Here is a 24,631-nt window from a genome sequence, read left to right on the forward strand (position 1 = left end):
TAAATGTAAAAAATAATCAGTAAATATCAAAATCGAAAAAGTTTTATAACACTAAAAATATAAAAGCTTTAGAATTTGCTCTTTGTTTTGCAATTAATAATGCTTTTATTTATAATTCATAATTAACATTAAAGTTTATTTTTTACTGATAAGTACTATTATTATATCATAATATCATAAAGACTTACCTTAAATGTTCATACTTCCATACACCTTCATCTTGGCCTTCAGGTGGTTCAAGAATTTTGTCAATATTGGAACAATCTGCTCTTATGTTCTGTTGAATATACTATAAACAAAGAAGTTCTTATAGTTAATTAAAATATTATACTATTGTACATGGAAAATTTTATAATAAACATGTATAATTTTTTAACATATAAAAACTGTTTGCCCTAACCAGTTTGGCTCAGTGGATAGAGTGTCAGCCTGAGGACTGAAAAGTTACAGGTACGATTCCAGTCAAGGCATGTACCTTGGTTGCAGGCACATCCCCAGTACAGGGTGTGCAAGAGGGAGCTGATCGACGTTTCTCACTCTGTATTCCACTCCCTTCCTCTCTGTAAAAAATCAATAAAATATATATATGGCTCAGTGGTTGAGCATCGACCTATGAACCAGGAGGTCATAGTTCAATTCCCGGTCAGGGCACATACCCAGGTTTTGGCCTCAATCCCCAGTAGGGAGTGTGCAGGAGGCATGGTTTTCTTTCTTTCCCTCTCTCTCTCCCCTCTTCCTTTCTCTCTCTAAAAATCAATGAAAAATGTTTTTTAAAAGTAAATAATCCCATAGAGCTGGTTATGAACTCCTGGGTGCAATCCTGATGTGTGCACAGTGCGTGCATGGACTTATCATAATTAATATCTGACAGACTTTGAGAACTGAGCTAATGGATATACCTAGGCTGACAACAGGTTGGTGCGCATACACACACAACAGATGTAAAAGGTTTTGAAAACTAAAGTGACATTGGAACCTCAGTTCAGTTGGAACTTGCAACCAGTATCTAACAAAGTCAAATGCCTGCTGTAACAAAAAACATCACATTCTCCGATGGGTTAAATAAGACCAGAGTGTAACATAATATTAAAAATGTCCAGGATATAATCCAGAATTTGTTGGCATACAAATACAATGAAATCTCAATTATCATGGGGAAAAACGAGCACAAGACACCAATGATAAGATGACACAGATATTGGAAATTACCTGACAAAGACTTTAAAGCAGCTATTTAAAAACTGCTTGAATATAAAACTACAAACACTTGAAATAAAAATATCAATAAAGAAAAATAAAAAGAGCCAAATGGAAATTTTATTTTTCTTTAATTTTACTGCTATAGTGATTTTTAATTCTTTTTTAAAAATATATTTTTATTTATTTCAGAGAAGAAGGGAGAGGGAGAGAGACAGAAACATCAATGATGAAAAAGAATCACTGATTGGCCGCCTCCTACACGTCCCACACTGGCACTGAGCCCGTAACCAGGCACACGCCCCGCCCAGGAATCAAACTGTGACCTCCTGGTTTACAGTTTGACTCTCAACCCCTAAGCAACACGGACTGAGTGCCAAATGGAAATTTTAGAACTGGAAAACATAACCACCAAAGTAAAACACTCACTGAACTCAATAGCAGAATGGAGATGACACAATAAAGAATCAATAAACTTATAGATAAATAGGTATTATCCAATCAGAACAACAGAAATGAAAATGAATAAAAATAATAAACAAAGCCTTAAGAACTTGAAAGACAATAACAAAAGACTTAATAGTCATGTCACCATCACCCCACAAAAAGAAAAAGCATGTGGTGCTAATAAATATATCTGAATTAATAATGGCTAAAAAGTTTCCAAGTTAGAAAAAGACAAAAACTACAAATTCAAGAAGGTGAATAGGCTAATCAGGAGTGATTGTTTAATGGGTACAAAGTTTCAGTTGGACAAGATGAAAAATTCTCAAGATAGATGGAGGTGGTAATGACTGTATAAAATGTGAATGTACTTAACACCACAAAACTGTACACTTAAAATGGGAAAAAGTGGTGAATTTTATATCTTATCAAAAAAAGTGAATTTTATATTTTATCAAAAAAATATAAAATAAAAATTTTAATAAAAATTTTTTTATTAAAAAAAAAAAGCAGAGTGAATGCCAAACAGGAAAACCCAGAGTCTGGCCAGCGTATTTCAGTGGTTGAGCTTTGACCTATGAACCAGGAGATCTCGGTTCAATTCCCACTCAGGGCACATGCCTAGATTGCAGGTTTGATCCCCAGTAGGGGGCGTGCAGGAGGCAGCCCATCAATAATTATCTCTCTTCATTGATGTTTCTAACTCCCTCTCCCTTCCTCTCTCTGAAATTAATTAAAAACATTTTTTAAAAAAGAAAGAAAACCCGAGACGCAAAACGCAGGGCCTACCGCGGGAGTGCCAGAGAGGCAGCGAATTCCGTTTGGAAGTATCTTTGAGCTCGCTTGGACACCATGAGCAAAGCTCACCCTCCCAAGTTAAAAAAATTTATGGATAAGAAGTTATCATTGGAATTAAATGGTGGCAGACATGTCCAAGGAATATTACGGGAATTTGATCCCTTTATGAACCTTGATAGATGAATGTTTGGAGACGGCAACTGGTGGGCAACAAAACAATACTGGAATGTGGTAATACGAGGAAATAGTATCATCATGTTAGAAGCCTTGGAAGAATGGCTGTAGTTACCAGAGAAATCAACTGCTTCCACATGTCCCCTCTCCACAGCACCTGTTTGACTACAATATAAAAATAGAGTCCTGTCCATTTTCACATTGAACTTTTGTTAAATAAACTTTTGTATTAATCAGCCAAAACCGGTTGAGGGTTCAATTCCCAGCAGGGGCACATATAAGAGGCAACCAATCAATGTTTCTCCCTCACCCGCACTTCTCTCTCTAAAATCAATAAACCTATCTTCTGGTAAGGATTTTAAAAAATGGTTAAAAAAAAAAAAAAAGTAAAGCTTAGGTACATGTTCGCAAGGGTTCAGTCATCAAATCAATGTGCTATTTCTATTTAATGTTATTCTAATTTAGTATTCAATTTTGAATTAAGTTCACTGTAAAATCAAATTTGGTACACTAATATAGTACAGATTAACATATTTTAAGACATTAAAATATATTTAAGTTTGATTATAGTTTAATATGCCATCTTGCCCACCATCCAGAACTGAAATATCATTGCTGACATGTACACATAAGGAACTGTTTGACATTGAAATTGGATCTCAAAAGAACTGGTGGCCCAGAAAGAAACTTTCTACAGACTGATTCATATGCCTTTCAGCGTAACGATTATTGCTTGTCTCATTTTTTATTCTTATAAGTATATTTCCAGTAGGAGATGATCTCACTCATCTAGGGGAAATGGTGAACAACATAGACTGATGAACAAGAACAAACTCAGAGATAAGGAGCTATGAGTCAGACTGTTGGACCTCAGAGGGAGGGTGGGGATAAAAGGCAGAGATCAACCAAAGGACTTATGTGCATACATATGAGCCTAACCAGTGGTTGAGGACAACAGGAGAATGGGGGCATGAGTGTGTGTGGGGAGGAATTAGAATGGGGGGTTGAGGACAAATATGTGATAACTTAATCAATAAAGAAATTTTAAAAATATATATGCCATCTTAAAACAAAATGAAGGTTGATAAAAAGTTTTAAATGGCCATTCATTAATTCCATGGATTCTGGTTTATGCTAAAAGAAATAGGAATGAGGAGAAACCAAGATGCCGGCATAGGTAAATACTTAAACTGCTGCTTTGCACAACAATTTCAAAACTACAACTAAAAGACAAAACGGACACCATCCAGAACCACAGGAAGGCTGGCTGAGTGGAAATTCTACAACTAGAAAGAAAGAGAAAAACACACTGAGACTCAGAGGAGCTACAAAAGGCAGAGGTACGAAGGCGTGCATGTGGCGAGGACTGGCAACTGAGTACACAGCTGGTTTTCTCAACTGGGAGGGAGACAAAAGCTCCCGACTGCTCAACTCCAGTTCCAGGTGACACTCTGGGGACCCAGACTCATTTGGAGAGAAAATGAACTGTCTGGCAGCGGGCAAAACTCGAGGGCAGCTTTCTCTCAGAGGTGCTTGCAGCAATTACTGCAGGACAATGAGAACCGAGGGCCTCTTAGAGCAGGGCTGACGGGAAGCCATTGCTGTCTGCTCTGCCCTGAGACTCCACCTCATTCAAGCTGAGCACAGAAGCTTTTGCAAGTCTTGTCTCATAAGGGTATCTTCAGCACAAAAGTTCTCCCAGCACAGACACAGCTGATTATCACAGCCAATTGGCCTGGAGGGCAATTCCTCCCAGTGATACCAAAAACAATCAAGGCTTAACTACAAGACTGCACACAGCCCACAAAGGGATGCACCAAGAGTATCCACCTCAGGTAACTGGGGAGGCAGAGTCCTTATAGGACACCTACCACACGAAGCCACTCTACCAACACAGGGAAGCAGCCAAAATGAAAGAAATGGAGGAAAGTAAATAAAAAAATAAAGTGGAAGAAAGCAAACGACTGGATATAGAGTTCAAAATCACAGTTATAAAGTTTTTCAAGAATGTTCTAGAAAAGGCCCTTGAGGATATGAAAAAGGACCAACTAGAAATTAAGCATACACTGACTGAAATAAAAAATAATATACAGAGATCCAACAGCAGACTAGAGGATCACAAGAATCAAGTCAAAGATTTGAAATAAAAAGAAGTAAAAAACATCAACCAAAAAAGCAAAAAGAAAAAAGAATCCAAAAAGTTGAAGATAGTGTAAGGAGCCTCTGGAACAACTTCAAGCATATCAACATCTGAATTATGAGGGTGCCAGAAGAAGAGGGAAAGATACAGAAAACCTTTTTGAAGAAATAATGACAGAAAACTTACCCCATCTGGTGAAAGATAGACCTACAAGTCCAGGAAGCTCAGAGAACACCAAACAAAAGGAATCCAAAGAGGACCACACCAAGACACATCATAATTAAAATGCCAAGAGGAAAAGACAAAGAGAGAATATTAAAAGCAGCAAGAGAAAAACAGTTAGTTACCTACAAAAAGAAACCATGCAGGCCATACGGGAGTGGCAAGAAATATTCAAAGTGATGAATAGCAAGAATCTACAATCAAGATTACTCTACCCAACAAAGCTATCATTCAGAATTGAAGGGCAAATAAAGAGTTTCACAGATAAGAAAAAGCTAAAGTACAATAGTTCGTCACCGCCAAACCAGTATTATATGAACTGCTGAAAGGTATTCTTTTAGAAGAGGAAGAAGAAAAAGGTAAAGATAAAAATTATGAACAAATACATATTTATCAATAAGTGAATCTAAATATCAAGTGAATAAAAAACTGATGAACATCAACACCAAACCAGAATTATATGAATTGCTAAAGGGGGTTCTTTCAGAAGAGAAAGTAAATAAAGATAAAAATTATGAACAACAGCCGGGACCGGTTTGGCTCAGTGGATAGAGCGTCGGCTTGGGGACTGAGGGGTCCCGGGTTCGATTCCGGTCAAGGGCATGTACCTTGGTTGTGGGCACATCCCCAGTGGGGGATGTGCAGGAGGCAGCTGATCGATGACTCTCTCTCATCAATGTTTCTAACTTGCTATCTCTCTCCCTTCCTCTCTGTACAAAATCAATAAAATATATTTTTTTTTTAAAATTATGAACAACAAATACGTAACTATCAACAAGTGAATCTAAAAACCAAGGAAATTAAAAAAAAAATCTGATGAACAATATTAACTGTTGAATATAATAGAATCAGAGGTATGGAAGGTGAGTGAACTGACGATTCTTGGGGAAAAGGGGAGAAGGGGATGTGGGAAGAGACTGAACATAAACTGTGCACCTATGGATGAGGACAATGGGGAGTGGGGAAAGGGCAGAGGGTTGGGTGGGAACCTGGTGGAGGAGAGCAATGGTGGCGGGGGGGGGGAAGGAACATTTGTAATAATATGAACAATAAAAATTTATTTTAAAAAAATTACAAAAACAAAACAAAAAAACAACAACTGATGAACAGAATAAACTGGTGAGTATAATAGAATCAGGGGCATAGAAAGGGAGTGGACTGACAATTCTAGAGGGAAAGGAATGTGAGGGGTGCAGGAAGAGACTGGACAAAAATCTATGGATAAGGACAATGCGGAGAGGAGGGGAATGGGAGAGGAAGGGCAAAGGGTGTGGGTGGGAACCAAGTGGATTTGGAGCTATGGGGGGAAAAAGAGGAACAACTGTAATAATCTGCACAATAAAGATTTATTTAAAAAAATAAATAAATAAAAGACAGGAATACTTAACTATACCAAGGAAGGTCAAATGCCTAGTTTATTGGTGTTACAAACGAAACTATTGTTATTACCTGCTGCACAGCTAGTGTACTGTCCATTTCATCAAAGGATTCATCAGGCCAATTATAGAAATCCTATAAAAAAAATTTATGGTTAAAACACAAGATGCAACACCATTATGATTAACTTCAATTCTTAATAAAAATCCAAAGTTATACTAGAGGAGAGGAAAAGTGCTCATATTGTAAGCATTGTAGTTATCCTATATAATAAAAGCCTAGAGACCATAATGGCAGAAAGACGAGAATGATCGTTTGACCAGTCACTATGAAGTGCACTGACCACCTCTTGGTCCCTCCCCCTGGCCCACAGGCTCCTATTGCCCGATGGCAAATGGGGACCTGGGGGTGTGTGGCAGGAGACGCGGGCAGCACCAAGCCAAGACCCCCACCACACCAGTCACCCTACACACAGAGGGCAACCCATACCGGGGTTGGGCCGGCAAGTGGGTGAGAACACCGACTCTTGGTCCTTTCTCCCCCCGCCAGCAGGCTCCAACCGCCCAATGGTGAACGGGGAACCAGGGTGGGTGGTGGCAGGCGGCGGGACAGGCAAGTAGGCGGAAAGGCAGACCTCTTGGTCCTACCACCTGGCCGGCAGGCTCTGATCGCCTGATGGCAAACGGGGACCCGGGGGGTGGATAGGGGGGATGCTGGCAGAGCCAGGTCAAGGCCCCCACTTCACCAGTCACCCCACACACAGAGGACGACCCGTGGGAGAGACAGGATCACAAGGGGGCGGGACCAGCCTACCTCTCGGTCCCTTGCCCCCGGCTATCAGGTTCCAAACACCCGATGGCAAACTGGGAAGCTGGGTGAGTGGTGGTAGGGGGCAGGGCCAGCTGCTGGGGAAGATGGCCCTAATCGTGGGCTAGGCCTAGGGACAGTACCCACGCACGTCTTTTGTGCACCGAGCTTCTACTCTATAATAATCTATAATAATAAAAGCGAAACATGCAAATCAACCGAACTACCAAATAGCAGAATGACCATCTGGACGACCACACTATGGCACCCACTGGTGCCAAGGCGGGTGCAGTGTGATTGGTCGGGGGCCTGGGCATCGCCCCATGACCACCCTGCAGAGGGAGGCCAATCAGCGGGCTGCAGCTGGTGGGTGGGGCCTCCTTCTCTAGGGCGCAATAGATTACCCGAAAGAGGGAGGCCCAGGCTACACGGTGGCAGTGCTGCGGCAAGTGAGTGGGGCATACCTCTTTGGGAGCATCGATTGAGGGGCTCCTGGACTGTGAGAAGGCACAGGCCAGGCTGAGAGACGCACCCTCCGCTCCCCAAGTGCACGATTTCATGCACCAGACCTCTGGTCAATAAATAAGTTAAAGAAATCTTACTCGAGGTTTTTAAGTGAGCACCAAGATTATATTTAATTGAACTACAAGTTATATTTTTCAACCACAAATCCCTCAATATGGCTCCCATAAACCTTATATGTATCACTTAAGGAGATAAGTACCACTTTTTATATATATATATAAATATATATATATATATATATATATATATATATATGTGTGTGTGTGTGTGTGTGTGTGTGTGTGTGTATATATATATATAATTGATTTTACACAGAGAGGAATTGAGAGGGACAGAGAGTTAGAAACGTCGATGAGAGAGAAACACTGACCAGCTGCCTCCCCCACACTCCCCACTGGGGATGTGCCCACAACCAAGGTACATGCCCTTGACCGGAATCGAACCCAGGACCTTTCGGTCTACAGGCCAACACTCTATCCACTGAGCCAAACCGGTCCCGGCAAAGTACCACTTTTTTGTTTACAGTGGTTAAATATCTTCTCAAAAAGTTACACTTAAAAGTCTTGCCAGCTCAGCTTGTAGCTCAGTTGTAGGCTCCATTCCTGGACCCAACCAATAACCGTCTCTCTCCACATTGATGTTTCTCTCCCCCACCCCCTCCGCCCCACTCGCTTCCATGCTCTCTAAAAATCAATGGGAAAATGTCCTTGGGTGAGGATTAATAAAAGTAAATAAAAATAAAAAAATCTCAGGGCACCATAAAACTGATTAGTTTTTACCTAGAGAATAGCTAGTATTAGTAGCACAAGTGTTATTTTATTTTAAACAGGCATTATAAATTATTATTCCAATTCTAAGGATGTTTTAAATATCTAAACAGCCCTAGCAGGTTTGGTTGGCCTGTGGACCAAAGGGTCCCGGGTTCGAGTTCAATCAAGGGCACATGCCCGGGTTATGGGTTTGATCCCCAGTGTGGGATGTGCAGGAGGCACCCAATCAATGATTCTCTCTCATCACTGATGTTTCTATCTCTCTCTTCCTCTCCCTTCCTCTCTAAAATCAATAAAAATATATTAAAAAAAATAAAAATAAATATCTAATCAAAATATGAGCCCCATCAAAAATATCCCTTCTCATAAGGGGGATATTTTTGTGGATCATCTTGCATTGGTTCTGAATTCCTCTATAAATAATTCAGTTCATAAACATTTCCCTAAATGATTAAGAACCTTTCCAATTGATTTTTCAGCAAAATTTACCTATGTATCCTTTGTAGGTAGCACAATGCCTAATACATAGTAGATATGCAATAAATGTCTCTGAGGTAAAAATAGGGGAGAAAGTAGTTGTAAACAAATTATCTATACCCTATAGATAAACATGGGTATCAACCAATATAGATAAGTCTCCAAACACTTTGAGCAAAAATTGGAGCAAATTCAAGAATAAAGTGTTATTCTTTATTCATGATACCACAAGAAAAAAGTTTAAGAAAGTCTAAAGCATATTTATGGATATAATGCATATATAATAGAAGTATAAAGAAAAAGGATGGTCCCAGTATTGGTTGGGAGGAGTGGGTATGTAATGTAATACATAGATTTTCAACTATATTAGTAATGTTTTCGTTCTGAAGGTAGGTGATTGGTATATCTTTTTAAGTGTCTTAGACTGTTCACTTTTTAAAATAGTTTCCCTATATTCGCCGGGACCGGTTTGGCTCAATGGATAGAGCGTCGGCTTGGGGACTGAAGGGTCCTGGGTTCGATTCCGGTCGGGGGCATGTGCCTTGGTTGTGGGCACATCCCTGGTGGCGGGTGTGCAGGAGGCAGCTGATCGATGACTCTCTTCGATGTTTCTAATTCTCTGCCTCTCTCCCTTCCTCTCTGTACAAAATCAATAAAATATATTTAAAAAAAAAAATAGTTTCCCTATATTAATGAAAATGAACTAACTTTATTTTTAAATGTTATGAAATTTTAGAAAACTTTCTGGAAATTATTCCAGGATGTCTTTTCCTAGACATCATCTAAATAGTATTAAAGATTAATTTTAAAATTCTTCCTATAATTTATACTCAAAAAATATTTCTATCAATACACTCTGCATATATTTGCCTTTATAATTTTTAATTTGTATAACATTTGTTATTAAAATATTAGAAAACAGTTAATTGGGAATTAAATATTCTGCTTCATCACACCTGTGATATACTTTAAACACTGAAAGGAGGAATCAAATATCCGGATTAATGAATGTTCTCATCTAATTCAGTCAATAAACTTTTATTGAAAACCAACTATGTGCCAATTCTTTTAAAAAGTAGGAAGATACCCCACTACTCAGATAGCTCTAAATAAGTCATCTTGGAATAGACTCATTTCACTGAAGGAAATTAGTGTGACAAGCCAGCACGCTGTGTAAGCAGTCTTTTTTTTTTTTTTTTTTTAACCCTAATCTTTTCTGCCACATTTTATTTAACAACCTTGATCTATGACAACAAGGAAAAAGCAAAAGAGCTTTCTTATATGTGACTTACTCATAGCAGACAGATGTTATTATTGTACATTAATTTAAAATATATTATTTTCTTTCTTTTCAAACTTCGTAACTTTTGAGTAAATACAAATGGATGACAATGATCAGAATGTGAGTTCACTTCGTTTTGTTTTTTTAATACAAAATATAAAAGATGATCATTTAATAAAAGAAAAAAAAACAATGTTTCCACAGAATAAGAAGTAAAGATATCTAAGAGAGTATCTGTAGGTAAAGAAAGTTTGGAAAGGGTAAAAAGCCTAAATAAAAATGTCCAGTAGTATGACAACGAAACTGCCAGGGCAATTGACAGCTTAATGTGACTCTAATAAGGACTTTCAGACCAAATTCTCTAAAAGTCAATCCTAGAAGCAGCTTGTTTAAAGAGAAAAAGTTACCGGTGCACTAAGAATGCAAAGCTATGGAACCCTCAGCAAATACAGTGGATTCTCGGGGCTTCGGTTTTCGTATCTGTAACATGCATCTGGGCAGGTGTCTGGATCTCAAGGATTCCTTCGAAAGGACTCCCTTTCCCAAAATTCTGTGAAGATACTGAAAGCTATTCTCTGGCATATGATCACGGCTCTGTGGGCTTCTGTTTTTTGTTTTGTTGTTTTCACTTGTACCACTTTTTCTTTAAAATTCCATTTTAACACACCTCTTCTCACTTCAGAGCATCTACTCAAGAGCAAGCCATTTCAGCTGGGAGATTCGTCAAATGAAGCCTATTTGATTTTTTTTTAAAAGAAGGTGAGGCATCCCTCTTTTGAAAATCCCAAGAACCAATACCTAAATAAGCACCGACTCACCCAACTATTGCCCTGCTGAAAGCGAGTAAGATGATCATCAGTTCACATTCCTGTGCTTCACAAATAACAACAAGGAAATTCACAAGGAATGGTCGCAGTCTGAGGATGAGAACTTGCTGGACCAGAGAACAGCTGCAGAGAGAGGTCGCCAAAGGCAAACAGCAGGAGGAGGCGCGGAGTCAGGATCACCGCCCGGATCCGGCTACACCAGCTGGACCGGGAAGCCGGGCAGGAACGTCACCCGCCAGGTAGGACCTGGTAGTGGCCAGGTAGGACCTAGACGCTAGACACCTGGTAGGACCGCCAGGTAGGTCCATACACCAGGTAGGACCATGCACCAGGTAGGTCCATACACCAGGTAGGACCATGCACCAGGTAGGACCTGGACCCCAGGACGAGGAAGGCTGCGTGCACACGCCCGCCCTCCCTGGCAGCCCCGACCCTCCCGGAAGCCCAGAGCTGTCCCCCGGGCTGGCGGCGCCCCTCCGACGCAGGTCCACCGGGGTTCAGGGGAGAGGCAAGTACAAGCGGAACCTCCTGACAGGTCCCCAGCCCCGGGCCTCGGCGACCCCGCCCTCCGAAAGGGGCTCCGCAGGCCTCGCGGGCCGCCGCGGCTCGGCCAGACCGAGGGGCTGCGGCTCCGGAAGAGCAGGCCGGGCGCCCGCGCCCCCGCCCGCGCCCCGGCCCCTCCTCCTCTCCGGGGGCCGCCGGCTTCGAGCGGCGGCGCAGCTTGGCGCCGAGAGTCCCCCCCGCAGCAAAGGTGCAAAGATGTACCTGCGCCTTGGTGCCCGGCCTGTTCCGCCTCAGCACTGCCGTGCCCTCCGCCATGACCATAGTGCCAGAGTCTGGGCGGCTGGAGTCGGTACCCGGATGTGGGGACGCTGCCTGCGCGGGGGGCGGGGCCGAGCGGCGCCAGAGTACGGGAGCCGGGGAGGGGCGGCGCCTGGCGGAACAGCGCGATCCGCGCGGGGCAGGGCGGGAGGGCGGGGCGGAGGCCCGGAAAGGGCCGGCTGGCGGCGGGCGGCGGGCGACGGGCGGCGGGCGGAGGAAGGAACAGCCGATGGCTGCCTGGTGGCGGCTTTCCGAAGGCGGGGACCCAGAGCGGCCGGGCGGCCCGCTCTGCGCGCATCTCCTCCGGCTTACGTTAGTTCCATTAGTCGGACCGAACTTGCACAATGGCGACTGTTTCGGTAAACTTTGCACACACACACACACACCTACAGAAGCATAACTCTGTCCCCAAATCCCCCCAGGCATGCAACGTGGAAAACGGGCCAGCACCCTGTTGGCGCTCCAAAGACCCTGCATGAAATGGACCCACTGTCAGGTCAGGCTAGACTGGGGCTTAGCGTGTCGAAGGATGTTCCCACTACCCGCCGTCTTTAAAGCCAAGGACTTTTTCAATGACAAGTTCGTTTTGCGTCAAGGCCCAGATGCCAATGACCCGAGGCCCAGCGGACATCTGGTGTTGGGCGTTAGACAAAATCAGCTCGTGTTGCAAGCCAAAAAGCTGGAGGAGCAACTGAATGCCTCTGGGTGGGAGCTGTATATCTTACAGGATTTCAAGTTTTCTTTATTCCAAGTTTTAAGTGTTCTCTTTAGTCATGAAATCATGGCAGTTGGGGCAAACTTTTTTTTGTTCCCTGCTAAGAAACCTTAAACCTTTTATCTAAGATGAGAGAGGCCTTGGGATAGGTGCCTAATGGGAATACAGTAGGTAAAGAGTGCATGCAGTCAGGTGATTTCCAAGAGAAGGAAACATCAGATATCCCATCACATACACGAAAAGGTATTATATATGGAGAATGCAGAGAGAACCGGGTCACAAACATCGTCCGAAGGTGTGAGACGGGAGGAGAGGTGGGTTAAACTGAGTGTGTGCAAAACTGAATAACTGTCAGATACGTGGAACTTGGGCTCAGGGAGTTTTAACAATAGGAAGTTGGTTTGCCTTAAGTAAGATTCCTGTTTTATTGAAGATGTTTAGATGGGTAACTTTTCAAGAGCAAAGATTTAATTCTTAATTTCATCACCATCTTCTAGATACAAAAGGTTTATTCATTCAACACCTATTTGTTAATCCCCATATGTGTACAGCACCGAAATAGGAGAATGCGAAGACCCAGTCCGTAATCAGAAATTGCTTAGTGTCTAGCAATGGGACATGTGCAAATCAACGGTTCTCTTACTAGATACAGTGAGAATCTAAGACAAGTCGCACCCAAATGTTGTCTCCCTAAGAGACATGGGGCAAGTGTGAGGAGCAGAGTCCTAAGTAGGTCTGTGCACAACCCATCTCCAAGGATTAAGTTAGAATTCTCATGTCCTGTGCCCCTGACCAGTAAATATCGGGTACCTATGATTGAGGGGCTCACCTTAATATTTTCTTACATCCATATTTGGTATACTGTTTCTGTGCATCTGATAAGAACAAGAGAAAAAAGGAATAAGTAGCTTTTTAATTCAGGAACAAAGTACACATTCATCTCTTTGAAAAATCCAAAAAGTTGCATGCAATGTCGACTCTGGCCTTGTTCAGAGGAAAGACCTTGTTCTTTAGGGTGAAATATCTCCAGCTCATAACCTTCACATTTTACTTCCTCTGCGTCTGCAGATTATGACCTTTAAACAAAAATCTTTCTCTAACCAGGATTAATTTGGAGGGAGAAGAAGAAAAAGAAAAACAGAGCATGGTCAATAACAAGTTACATGTAATAATGTAAAAACTGGAATATTTTGATTAAAGGAGGAGTGGTCTTCTCAAAGGCAATATAGAAAATTTTAAAAATAACTCAGGGCTGGGACCAGAAAAATCTAGATCAGTGTTCCCAAACTTTTGACATATGTGTACCCCTTCTATAGTTTTTGTAACACTGAGTACCCCTTGTATTCATGAGAACATAGAATTAGGCGCAGCTAAGCACAGTGCAGTGCATATCCCCACCAAACTCCGGTGCAACGCGTACCCCCAACAGACTCTCCCCGTACCCCTGGGGATTCTCGTACCACACTTTGGGAAACACTGAATCTAGATGATCTTGCCTGTTGATTAAAGACTTTGAACAAGCTATCAAATAAGTTTCCCTTTTTATTAAAAAATTTAATTGATTTTAGAGAGGGGGGGAGGGAGAGAAAGGAACATCAGTTTGTTGTTCCACTTGGGCTGATCCAGCTTGCACAAAGGCGACATTTCAGTAAACCCTCGCGCACCCAGGGTTTACTGATGTGCCTACTTGATTGATTCTTGCATGTGCCCTAACTAGAGATAGAATCCACAACCTTGGTGTTTTGGGACGACGCTCTAACCAACTGAGCTACCTGGTCAGGGATAAAAGTTTTGTTTCTTTTTCTTTCTTTCTTTTTAATGAAAATAGTGCACAGCAGTTCTTTCTCTCTACCTCTTAAAGAGTATGAAAGCAGCCGAAACTAGTTTGGCTCAATGGATAGAGCGTTGGACTGTGGACTGGAAGGTCCCGGGTTCGATTCCAGTCAAGGGCATGTACCTTGGTTGCGGGCACATCCCCAGTAGGGGGTGTGCAGGAGGCAGCTGGTCGATGATTCTCTCTTATCGATGTTTCTAGCTATCTATCCCTCTCCCTTCCTCTCTGTGAAAATCAATAAAATAAAATAAATTTTAAAAAAAGAGCATGAAAGCAAATATAAAAGTAAATATTCCTGGAAGTCTCTTAGAGTTTTAGAAGAAAATATAAATCCAAAGTATTATAAGGAATTTCAAAAATATCTATCCAGCCTGGCCAGTGTGGTTGAGCGTTGACCCATGAACCAGAAGGTCAAGGTTCAGTTCCCAGTGAAGGCACATGCCAGGGTTGTTTGGATCAATTCCCCAGTGCACAATGGCGACCACCTCAGTAAACCCTCGTGCACCTAGGGAGGCAGCCCACTGATGATTCTCTCTCATCCTTGATGTTTTTTTTTTTTAATATTTTATTGATTTTATACAGAAAGGAAGGGAGAGAGATAGAGAGTTAGAAACATTGATGAGAGAGAATCATGGATCAGCTGCCTCTTGCACACGCCCTACCGGGGATGTGCCCGCAACCAAGGTACGTGCCCTTAACCGGAATCGAACCTGGGACCCTTCAGTCCCCAAGCCGATGCTCTATCCATTGAGCCAAACCGGACCCGGCTCATCCTTGATGTTTTTGTGTGTGTGTTTTTAAATATATTTTTATTGTAGAGATGAAGGGAGAGGGGGAGAGAGAAACATCAATGATGAGAGAGAATCACTGATCAGCTGCCTCCTGCAGGCCCTGCAATCCAGGCATGCAGCCTGAGGGGGAATTGAACTGTGACCACCTGATTCATAGGTTGAAGCTCAACCACTGAGCTATGCCAGCTGGGCCTCATCATTGATATTTTTCTCTCTCCCCCCCTCTCCCTTCCTCTGTCTGAAATCAATAAAAGTGTATTTTTAAAAATATCTATCAATATGAAATTCTTTGGGGGGATTTTTAAAATCCAAGTAAAATAGTGAATGCCATTGTGTGTAGTAAGACACTGAGCAGGAGTTGAGAAACACGAATAAGAAGTATAAGCTCCTTTCCTCAAAGAATAAAAATTAATGGGAAAGGGGGAGCTGTAGACTACAATACTACAAAGCAAAATGTCTTAAGCCCCTGTTGGTTGCCTACTTTGATCTTGCTCAGTATCCATTTTCCCCTGTAGGGCCTGGGACAGGTATACCCATCTCCAGCTGAACTATGAATCCCTATTGTCTAAGCCAGTGATTTTCAACCTTTTTCACCTGATGGCACACATAAACTAGTTACTAAAATTCTGCAGCACTCCAAAATATACTTTTTTTTGCTGACCTGAAAAAAATATATAGGTATAATTTTGATTCATTCATATGGGACAGCTATTGTGTTGGTTATTGTTATTTTTATGTGACAACAATTGGGAAAAGAGGTCAGTGACCCTGACTAAATAGTCAGGTATTTCAAGTTTTATAAATTCTTGCCATGGCACATAGTATACATTATTCCGATTAATTACAAACAAACAAAGGAAACCACAGGCGAGGGCACGTGCTCTGCAGGCCGGGGAGGCAGGGGCCAGGTAGGCGGCCCACGTGGCAGAGCTCAGCTGTGCGGGGTGGCCGGGTCCCTGGCTGTTACCGCAGAGCCCGGCGGGCCGTTCTCTGCCCGGGTCACCGCGTTCTCGGCCCGCGCCGCCCGCATTGTGCGCTGGCAGGAATGCCACCGCCTCCCCTGTTTGTGTCGTTGGCGATGGCGGGGAGGCTGCGCCAGTGGCTGGGCCGGCAGGCTCGGGCCTTGGGTGAGAAGCCTCGGTTTCCCCGGGCATCGTGTCTCAGGCACTTTGGGGTGCTCTCCCGCCTCCCCCGGACGCCCCGCCGGAGCATGTGGAACAGCTGGGCCACGCTCCTGCAGATGGGCCGCCGCCCCTCCGCCGCGCTGCCCGGGGGGACCTCCAAGTGCACGCCGTCCCCGGAGGCGCCCACGCCGCCGGGCACCACGGCGTCCCCCGGCGACCCGGCCAGCCTGTTCGAGTGCCCCGTGTGCTTCGACTCCGCGCTGCAGCCCGCGCTGCAGTGCGCGAGCCGCCACCCGGCGTGCAGCAGCTGCCGCCCCAAGCTCACCCGCTGCCCCACCTGCCGGGGCCCCCCGGGCTCCATCCACAAGCTGGCCGCGGAGAAGGTGGCCAGCTCCGTCCTCTTCCCCTGCAAGCACGCCGGGTCCGGGTGCGAGAGGGCGCTGTCGCCCACGCAGAAGGCGGGCCACGAGGAGCTGGGCGCGTTCCGCTGGTTCGCCTGCCCGTGCCCCGGCGCCGCCTGCCGCTGGCAGGGCTCGCTGGACGCCGTGCTGCCCCACCTGGAGCAGCAGCACGCGTCCATCACGGCCCTGCAGGGCGAGGACATCGTCTTCCTGGCCACGGACATCCACCTGCCCGGGGCCATGGACTGGGTCATGATGCAGGCCTGCTTCGGCTCCCACTTCCTGCTGGTCCTCAAGAAGCAGGAGAAGTGCGACGGCCGCCAGCAGTTCTTCGCCATCGTGCAGCTCCTGGGGACGCGCGCGCAGGCCGACAAGTTCGCCTATCGGCTCGAGCTCCATGGCCACAGGCGGCGGATGACCTGGGAGGACACGCCCCGGTCGATCCACGAGGGGATCGCAACAGCCCTCCTGAGTAGTGACTGTCTCATCTTCGACGCCAGGGTAGCCCACCTTTTTGCAGAAAACGGCAACCTAGGCATCCATGTGACCATTTCCCTGCGCTGAGAGGGCGACCCGGCGGACGTGTTTCTGGCCAGTGTTTTAAAAAAACATTGCATTCGATTTCACAGAGAATAGGTGTATAGCCTTCTGCCGGCCCACCTGAGGCTTTCGGTAGGTGGAGCTAGTCGCACGGAGGTAAATAAAAAGGAAAGGCTGTTAACTACAGGAGACAGCTGCAGGGCGTTATTCTGGAGGCGCTAACAGCACCGAGTGAGCCTTAGGTGGTGGAGTCGGACCAGGCCTTGGTTCAGCAACCCCGCTACCTGAGATCTGGCTAAGAAAGAATTCAGAGGCAAGACTCAAAACTCTACCAGTTTCTTTTTCTTTTCTTTTCTTTTTAAATATATTTTATTGACTTTTTACAGAGAGGAAGGAAGAGGGAGAGTCAGAAACATTGATGAGAGAGAAGCATGGATCAGCTACCTCCCACGCACATGCCCTCAAGCGGAATCGAACCTGGGAACCGTGAGTCCGCAGGCTGACGCTCTATCCACTGAGCCAAACTGGTTAGTGCTCTACCAGTTTCTTTGCAGAAAGTCACAGAGGTAGAAGAAATGGGCTTCAGAAAACACGTTAAAAGAAGGGCACTTGGAGCTTAGGGGAAAGAGAGGGGCAGGGAAATGGCACCTGGGTGAAGCGTGTGGAGGAAGGCCCTCGGGTGCTCCTTAAAGATGGCCACGTTGGGTTCTCCTGGAGAGCATCTGGAGGCCTCAGCAGAGGATCCCAAGAGAATGTGTATCAGCTTTCCAGGTGTGCCCTTGCAGGACCACAGCTGATCACTGATTGGTCCACACCAGGACAGCGAGTCAGTCAGTGCAGCTAGTCCTGACACCAGCCATGACCTGGCTTATTTGGTTTTACTGCTATTCTGGGCCTGGAGCTGAAACGTAACTGAGGTCCAGATGTATTTGATGTGGGTCCGAATCTTATTGTCTAGGGGGCATAATGCTTAGGGGCCATTTTCTGGCCTCCTTGTTGGTTCCCCCTCTAAGGGTCTAACCCACATGACTAGCAACATGGCAGGAAGGAATGGTCAGGGGAGGGTCTGAACTGAATGACCAGTGATATGAAAGGTCAGGTCTAAACCGCATGACCACCAATATGCTGGGAAAGAAAGGTTTTCCTGGAGACAAGGTCTTATTTTCCCATGTTGCCCCTTGGCACCTGCGGCTTTCCCACCCTGGTGACCTTCTGTACTCAGCCCATGCTCCTTGCTGTGCTTATGTCAAACTGCCCTTCACATAGTAATACTAATATATTTAAAACTAGAGGCCCAGTATACAAATTTCATGCACTGGGGAGTGGGTCCTTTAGCCTGGCCTGCATCCTCTCATAGTCCAGGACCCCTCAAGGGATGTCCGACTGACAGCCCTGTGGGGATCAGGCCTATGCCAGCAGTCAGACATCCCTCTCGTAGTCCGGGATCCCTCAGGAGATGTTAACCTGGTGGTTTAGCCCCACTCTTTACTCTATACTGGGAGTCAGACATCCCTCTAAAGCAGGCGTCTTCAAACTTTTTAAATTGGGGGCCAGATCACGGTCCCTCAGAGAGCTGGAGGGCCGGACTATATGAACTACTAATTCCTACTGTAACACCTCGGCTGCGCTCACTGCCCAAAAAACCTGGTGGGCAGGATCAGACTCCTCTGCGGGCCGCAGTTTGAAGACGCCTGCAAAGTCTGGGACCCCTTGCTCCTTACTGCTCGATGCTCCTTAGTGCTGCCGAAGAGCCAGGAGAGGCTTCTGCCACCTCCGCTGTGCTTGCTAGCCATGAGCCTGGCTTCTGGCCGAGCAGCACTCCCCCTGTGGGAGTGCACTGACTACCAGGGGGCAGCTCCTGCATTGAGTGTCTGCTCATTGGTGGTCAGTGCGCATCATAGCAACTGATAGTTTTGGTGTCTCCGCCATTTTAGTTGCTTAGGCTTTTATTATATAGACTAGAGGCCCAGTGCACAAATTTGTGCATGGGTGAGGTATGGCCAACCTGGCCCCAATCAGGATGGATTGGGGCTGGGCCTGTCAGGAGGAGGAGATAGCAGGAGGTTGGCGGGCCAGCCCACCCAAATGGGGCCAATCAGGGCACACCTGGCTGGGGGAATTGGCTGCAGGTGATTGGCTGGCAGGGCCACCCTCAAATTAGGGTTGGGGATTGGGGGTGGGGATGACCATGGGGAGGGACTGTGGGTGGTGGGCCAGCCAGCCTCACCCCCAAATGGGGTGGGGAGTGCTGATCAGGGGCCAGTGGTCTAGGGAGGGACCATAGGTAATTGGCTGGCTGGCCCTGCCCTTGATCGGGGTAGGGGAGGGGGCCTATCTGGGGTGAGACCAGGCAGGGGGAGGGGCTGCAGGAGTTTGGCGGGCCGGCCCGCCCCCTATAGGGGCAAGGGGTAATCAGGGGCAGGCTGATGGGGGGCGGGGCTGGTCAGGGGGAAGGGGATGGGGTATTTGGCCAACCTGCCCTGCCCTTGATCCAGTTAAGAGAATCCAGTAGTGGGCAGTACTTATTAAAGGATAGTTTTGAGAACAGAAACTGGGAAGAATGGGAAAAGGGCAGGTTTGAGCAGAGGAATAAGTAAAGCTGCAATGCTGGCCAGGGATCAGCCTCAGCTAACCATATAGAGAGCTCTTGGGTCAATTGGGAAAAAAGGAGACATAGGTACCTGATGGGGCTGGTTCGCTGGCCACAGTGGGCGTCATAGCAACTGGTCCTTATGGTCATAAACCAGTACATATATGGTGTCCCAAAAAATGTATGCACACTGAATAATTATAATGGCAGTATCTATTAAAATACATTTCATTTTCAAAATTGAGCTATCAGCTGTTAAAAGTGTGCATACATTTTAGGGGGAATATATGTGAAACCCTGTCATGTGAAAACATGGATGAACCTTGAGCATACTGTGCTAAGTGAAAAAAGCCAACCATAAGTCAAATACTGCCTGAGTCCCCTTACATGAGGCCAGTATCTAAAATAGTCAAACTCTTGCCTGACTGGTGTGGCTCAGTGGTTGACTGTCAACCTATGTACCAGGAGGTCACCATTCCATTTTTGGTCAGGGCACATGCCTGGGTTGTGGGCTCAGTCCCCAGTGGGGGGTGTGCAGGAGGCAGCCAACCCAAGATATTCTCTCTCTCTCTCTCTCTCTCTCTCTCTCTTTAATGTTTAAAAAAATTTTTAATTGATTTTAGAGAGGAAGGGTGAGGGAGAGATAGAAACATCAATGAGAGATCATCATTGACTGGCTGCCTCCTGCACGCTCCCTACTGGGGATCAAGCCTGCAACCCAAGCATGTGCCCTTGACAGAATCAAACCTGGGACCTTTCAGTCCACAGGCAGACACTCTATCCATTGAGCCAAACCAGCTAGGGCCAATGATTCTCTCTTATCATTGATGTTTCTATCTCTCTCTCCCTCTCTCTTCCTCTCTGAAATCTATAAACAATATATTTGAAAAAGAAAATAAAGTAGTCAAACTCAGAAGCAAATAGTAGAATGCTGGTTGCCAGGGAAGGGGGAGAGGAAACAGAAAGTTAATTGACATAATGTTTCAGTTAAGCAAGATGAAAAAGTTCTAGATATCTGTTGTTCAACAATGTACCTATAATCCACAATATTACAGTTAAAAATCTATTGAGGGTAGTCCTGACCAGTTTTGCACAATGGTTAGAGTGCCAGCCCTTGCACTGAAGAGTCTCGAATTCAATTCCTGGTCAAGGACAGGTGCCTGGGTTTCTAGTTTGCTCCCTATGCCCTGGTCAGGGGGCATGTGCTGGAGGCAACCAGTCGATGCATCTCTCTCTCTCATCTATGCTTCTCTCTCTCTGTTCCTCCCTCTCTCCCTTTCACTCTTTCTGAAAAAGCAATGGAAAAATATCCTCTGATTTTTTAAAACCTATTGAGGGTACATCTCATATTAAGTGTTCTTGCCACAATGAAATAAAAAATAAAATCCTATTTCCCATTTTTTAAAATAAGATGTTTTTGTAACATGTATTTTCTAAAACAATAGAAGAAAAAGCCCATAATCTTAATAATGATACTTGCACAATAGAATAGTTCCCTGGGTAACTTTATTTTCAGTTTCCCATTTTTTTGTGTGTGTAGACAAACCTGAGTTCAATTCCCACCTGAGTTCAATTCCCACCCATGACTTAAAACTTCTGTCACCTTGAACAAGTTCCTCTACTTCTCTGTACCTTTCACCCCTGAGGCAAAGAGGATCGGCCTCACAGGGCTGCTATGATTACAGTTGAGCAAGATGACACGTGAAGTGCCAGCACAAGTGCCTGGCAAGCGCTCAGAAAGTATATTATGGAAATTCCAGTTAGAGTTATACCTCGTTTACCTTTTACCATCATTATTATTGTATTTTTCTGTTGAATAAACAGTACATAGCATATTGTTCTGAAACCTGATCCCATGCCCCCGATACCCTTATTTTTGGCCTTTCTCATGCCACAATTTTTTGCCTACTCCCAATATAATCTCAGCATAAAATTATTTCTTTTTTTAAAAAAAATATATTTTTATTGATTTTTTACAGAGAGGAAGGGAAAGAGATAGAGAGCTAGAAACGTCAATGAGAGAGAAACACCGACCAGCTGCCTCCTGCACACCCTCCACCGGGGATGTGCTCGCAACCACGCACATGCCCTTGACCGGAATCAGACCCGGGACCCCCCAGTCCGCAGACCCAGGCTCTCCCACTGAGCCTAACCGGTTTCGGCATAACATTATTTCTTTACCAATTTTGCTAAACAAGCATAACAGGACTACTTCTGTGCTGAAAAAAAAAGATTTTAAATTTTCTCATCTTTCTGATTTAGGTTGTGAATAGAGCTCTGAAATTTTAAGCACACCAGGTTTGGATGAACCAAGATTTGGAAACTGTCATCTTAGATCTCAAAACTCTTTCATTTACTTGGGTCTTCAGAAAACATTGGGGGGATCATGGGAAAGCCAGGGCCTTTGGCCTAGATCCTAACTCTGCAAGTTAGCAGCCCCATGCCCTTGAACAAGTTTCTTCATCTCTTCCCACTCAGCTTTCTCACAGATAACGGAGCGAAACCGGAGCTTACAAGGTTAGGATCTGCAAAGCCCTTTATCTAGCTTTGCACGGTAGGAAACTGATGACCCACTTGGGTGCTGTAAAAATAGAGCTTTTAATCATAATTCTTTTTCCTAAACAAAAGTTAACCCTCAGTATAACAAATGCCACGAAATGCCTTGCACATAAATGCAAATACCTACACTTACTACTTTACTGATAGGAGCATTATCAGAAGTTGAGACCATATTCCATGCCATTTACAACTTCCTTTAGATTTCAATTTTACAAGGAAAATATGGGACACAGTTTTTTGCTTTTTACTTTTTGGGACACAATTTTTAAGATGGGATCAGACTAGTTTATAAGAACCTTAAATAAATTTGATCACCAACATAGAAACAGCTCATAGCTGATTTTAGGAGGTGGTAATCAACTGGAGTAGGATTGTCTGGGTTCACATCTGAATTCTCCCTAGCTTCTATAGCTAAATCAAGCTACTTATGCAGTTCTGTGACTCAGTTTCCTATTTGTTAAAAACTCAACCAAATATGTATTAGATACCTACTAATTGTCAGACATTTACACACACACACACACACACACACACACACACACACACACACACTTCCCATCAGGATTGAAATGTGTACCGAGGGCTTAGAATTAGCTGACAACGTAGCAAAGTCCATAGAGGATGAAGTTGTAAACAGTGGCAGCTGGAGGTTGACCACCTAAATCTAAATCTTGGCTTTGCCACTTCCTACTAGGTGATCTTGGCTTTCTCTTAACTCCTCTGTGCCTCCCCTTCCTCAGGGACAAGATGAGAGTGATAGCAGCCTAGCTCAAAGGGTTGTTGAAAGATTAAACCAATTGATAAACGCAAAGTACCTGCCACAGAAGCCAGAACCTAGAAAATGCTCCTGAAGTGTTAACTGCAGTTTTTATCACGCAGTGCCCATGCCGGCATATAGAAGGCACTCAGCCAGTGGTCGCTATTATATATTTGCCTTGGATTTTTTTGGCCAAGTAAATTATGTGGTAGTGTTAACCTTTTTCTTTTAATCTTTATGGTTGAAAGTGTGGATGAAAGGGTGCTAACCTAACAAGCTCAGGGGGCGCCTGTTGGGCAGTCTTGCAAACTCAGAGACCTAAAAAAACCACAAAAGATGGTCTGAAAATTAAATATTTAACTACAAACAGGTTACAGTGGGCAGTCACGTGCTAGGCCGATATTTTCCATGACAAAGATGAACTTAGATCTTCTTTAGCCTTTTTGCCTCTAAGATAACGTATCTGTGAGATGTCTGGTAACTCCTTTTTCTGGAGCCCCTGGGGCACAACCAAAAGTGGGTGCCGGAACAGATATCACAAATTCCGTCATTATCATGTTAATTGTTCCTGCACTCACCTAAGTATGTGTCTATCATTTTACTTTTTATCCAATTCCAAATGTTTTCCACTGCTTTGCTTTAGCCCACCTCCTTAATCTATTACCAGTGGATTCCATGCAACCCACCTATGTCCCTCCTTTGATTGCAATGTATAAATACAGATGTAACCCGCCATTCTCTGGAGCATTATCTCAATTTATTGAGGCTCTGCTTCCCAGCATAAGTCGACAGGTTGGCCCAAATAAACTCACTAAAATTCTTCACAGGTTTCAATGGTTCTTTTTTTTTCGTTAACCAAGTATCACAGATCCTCCTTTCCCCCCCTCCATTAACTTCTTCCAGCCTGCTCCCGTTCTCCCTGCCCCCTCCTGTATTAACTTTTAAACACTGGGAATGTTCATTAAATTTTTCTAAATATAAAACTTAAAAATATGACACTAGATCCCACAAATGAATTATAGCTCAATATAAGCTTGTTATAGTTAGGTTAGGTTGCTAGTTGGCTATATATATACATCGTATTTTTCGGCCCATAAGACGCACTTTTTTTCCCCCAGAAGTGGGGGGAAAAAGTCCCTGCGTCTTATGGTCCAAATATAGCCTACACATATACTTTAAAAAAAGTTTTTTTACTTGCCCGGCTCTGTGTGGTCTCTGTGTGCTTGCCTGGCTCTAAAATGGTTCTAAATGCTGCTGTTTACTTTACAGGGTTGATTACATGTGTTTATGACTGTGATGTTGGGTTTTAATGCACATAAAATATTTTAGGACACTATTTGTTTCAGAATCTTTTTTTCTTCATTTCCCTTCTCTAAAAACTGGTGCATCTTATGGTCCGGAGCGTCTTATGGGTCTTATGGTCCGAAAAATACGGTGTGTGTGTGTGTGTGTGTGTGT

The 24,631-nt window shown here is 44.4% G+C and overlaps 2 protein-coding genes and 1 pseudogene across 4 annotated transcripts in view; 2 read left to right on the top strand and 1 right to left on the bottom strand.

Moving 5' to 3' along the window:
* LOC118709381 (MOB-like protein phocein) overlaps positions 1–24,631 on the bottom strand; it is a 38,014-nt gene that overhangs the window by 9,755 nt on the left and 3,628 nt on the right. The window contains exons 1-3 of one of the 3 annotated variants that reach the window (XM_036421434.2): positions 11,806–11,962; positions 6,425–6,487; positions 189–289 (exon numbers count right to left, since the gene is read on the bottom strand). In XM_036421434.2, the coding sequence (XP_036277327.1) occupies positions 189–289; positions 6,425–6,487; positions 11,806–11,865 (224 nt within the window). In that variant the 5' untranslated portion in view covers positions 11,866–11,962. Of the gene's footprint in view, positions 1–188; positions 290–6,424; positions 6,488–7,623; positions 7,735–11,805; positions 11,963–24,631 lie in introns of those variants that run through there. The other 2 variants (XM_036421437.2, XM_045575724.1) reach the window with 2 other exon arrangements.
* On the top strand, positions 2,390–2,849 carry LOC118709383 (annotated as a pseudogene).
* LOC118709382 (E3 ubiquitin-protein ligase Siah1) lies at positions 16,232–17,291 on the top strand. The gene has a single exon (XM_036421438.2). It carries the CDS (start codon positions 16,248–16,250, stop codon positions 17,289–17,291), a length of 1,044 nt encoding a protein of 347 aa, XP_036277331.2. The 5' UTR covers positions 16,232–16,247.

This window comes from Pipistrellus kuhlii, unplaced genomic scaffold, assembly GCF_014108245.1.
Source record: "Pipistrellus kuhlii isolate mPipKuh1 unplaced genomic scaffold, mPipKuh1.p scaffold_m20_p_7, whole genome shotgun sequence".
Lineage (NCBI taxonomy): Eukaryota > Metazoa > Chordata > Mammalia > Chiroptera > Vespertilionidae > Pipistrellus > Pipistrellus kuhlii.

What these genes read in the sequence shown, in the direction of transcription:
- LOC118709382 (XM_036421438.2), top strand. Translation starts at nt 16,248, where the DNA reads ATGCCACCGCCTCCCCTGTTTGTGTCGTTGGCGATGGCGGGGAGGCTG.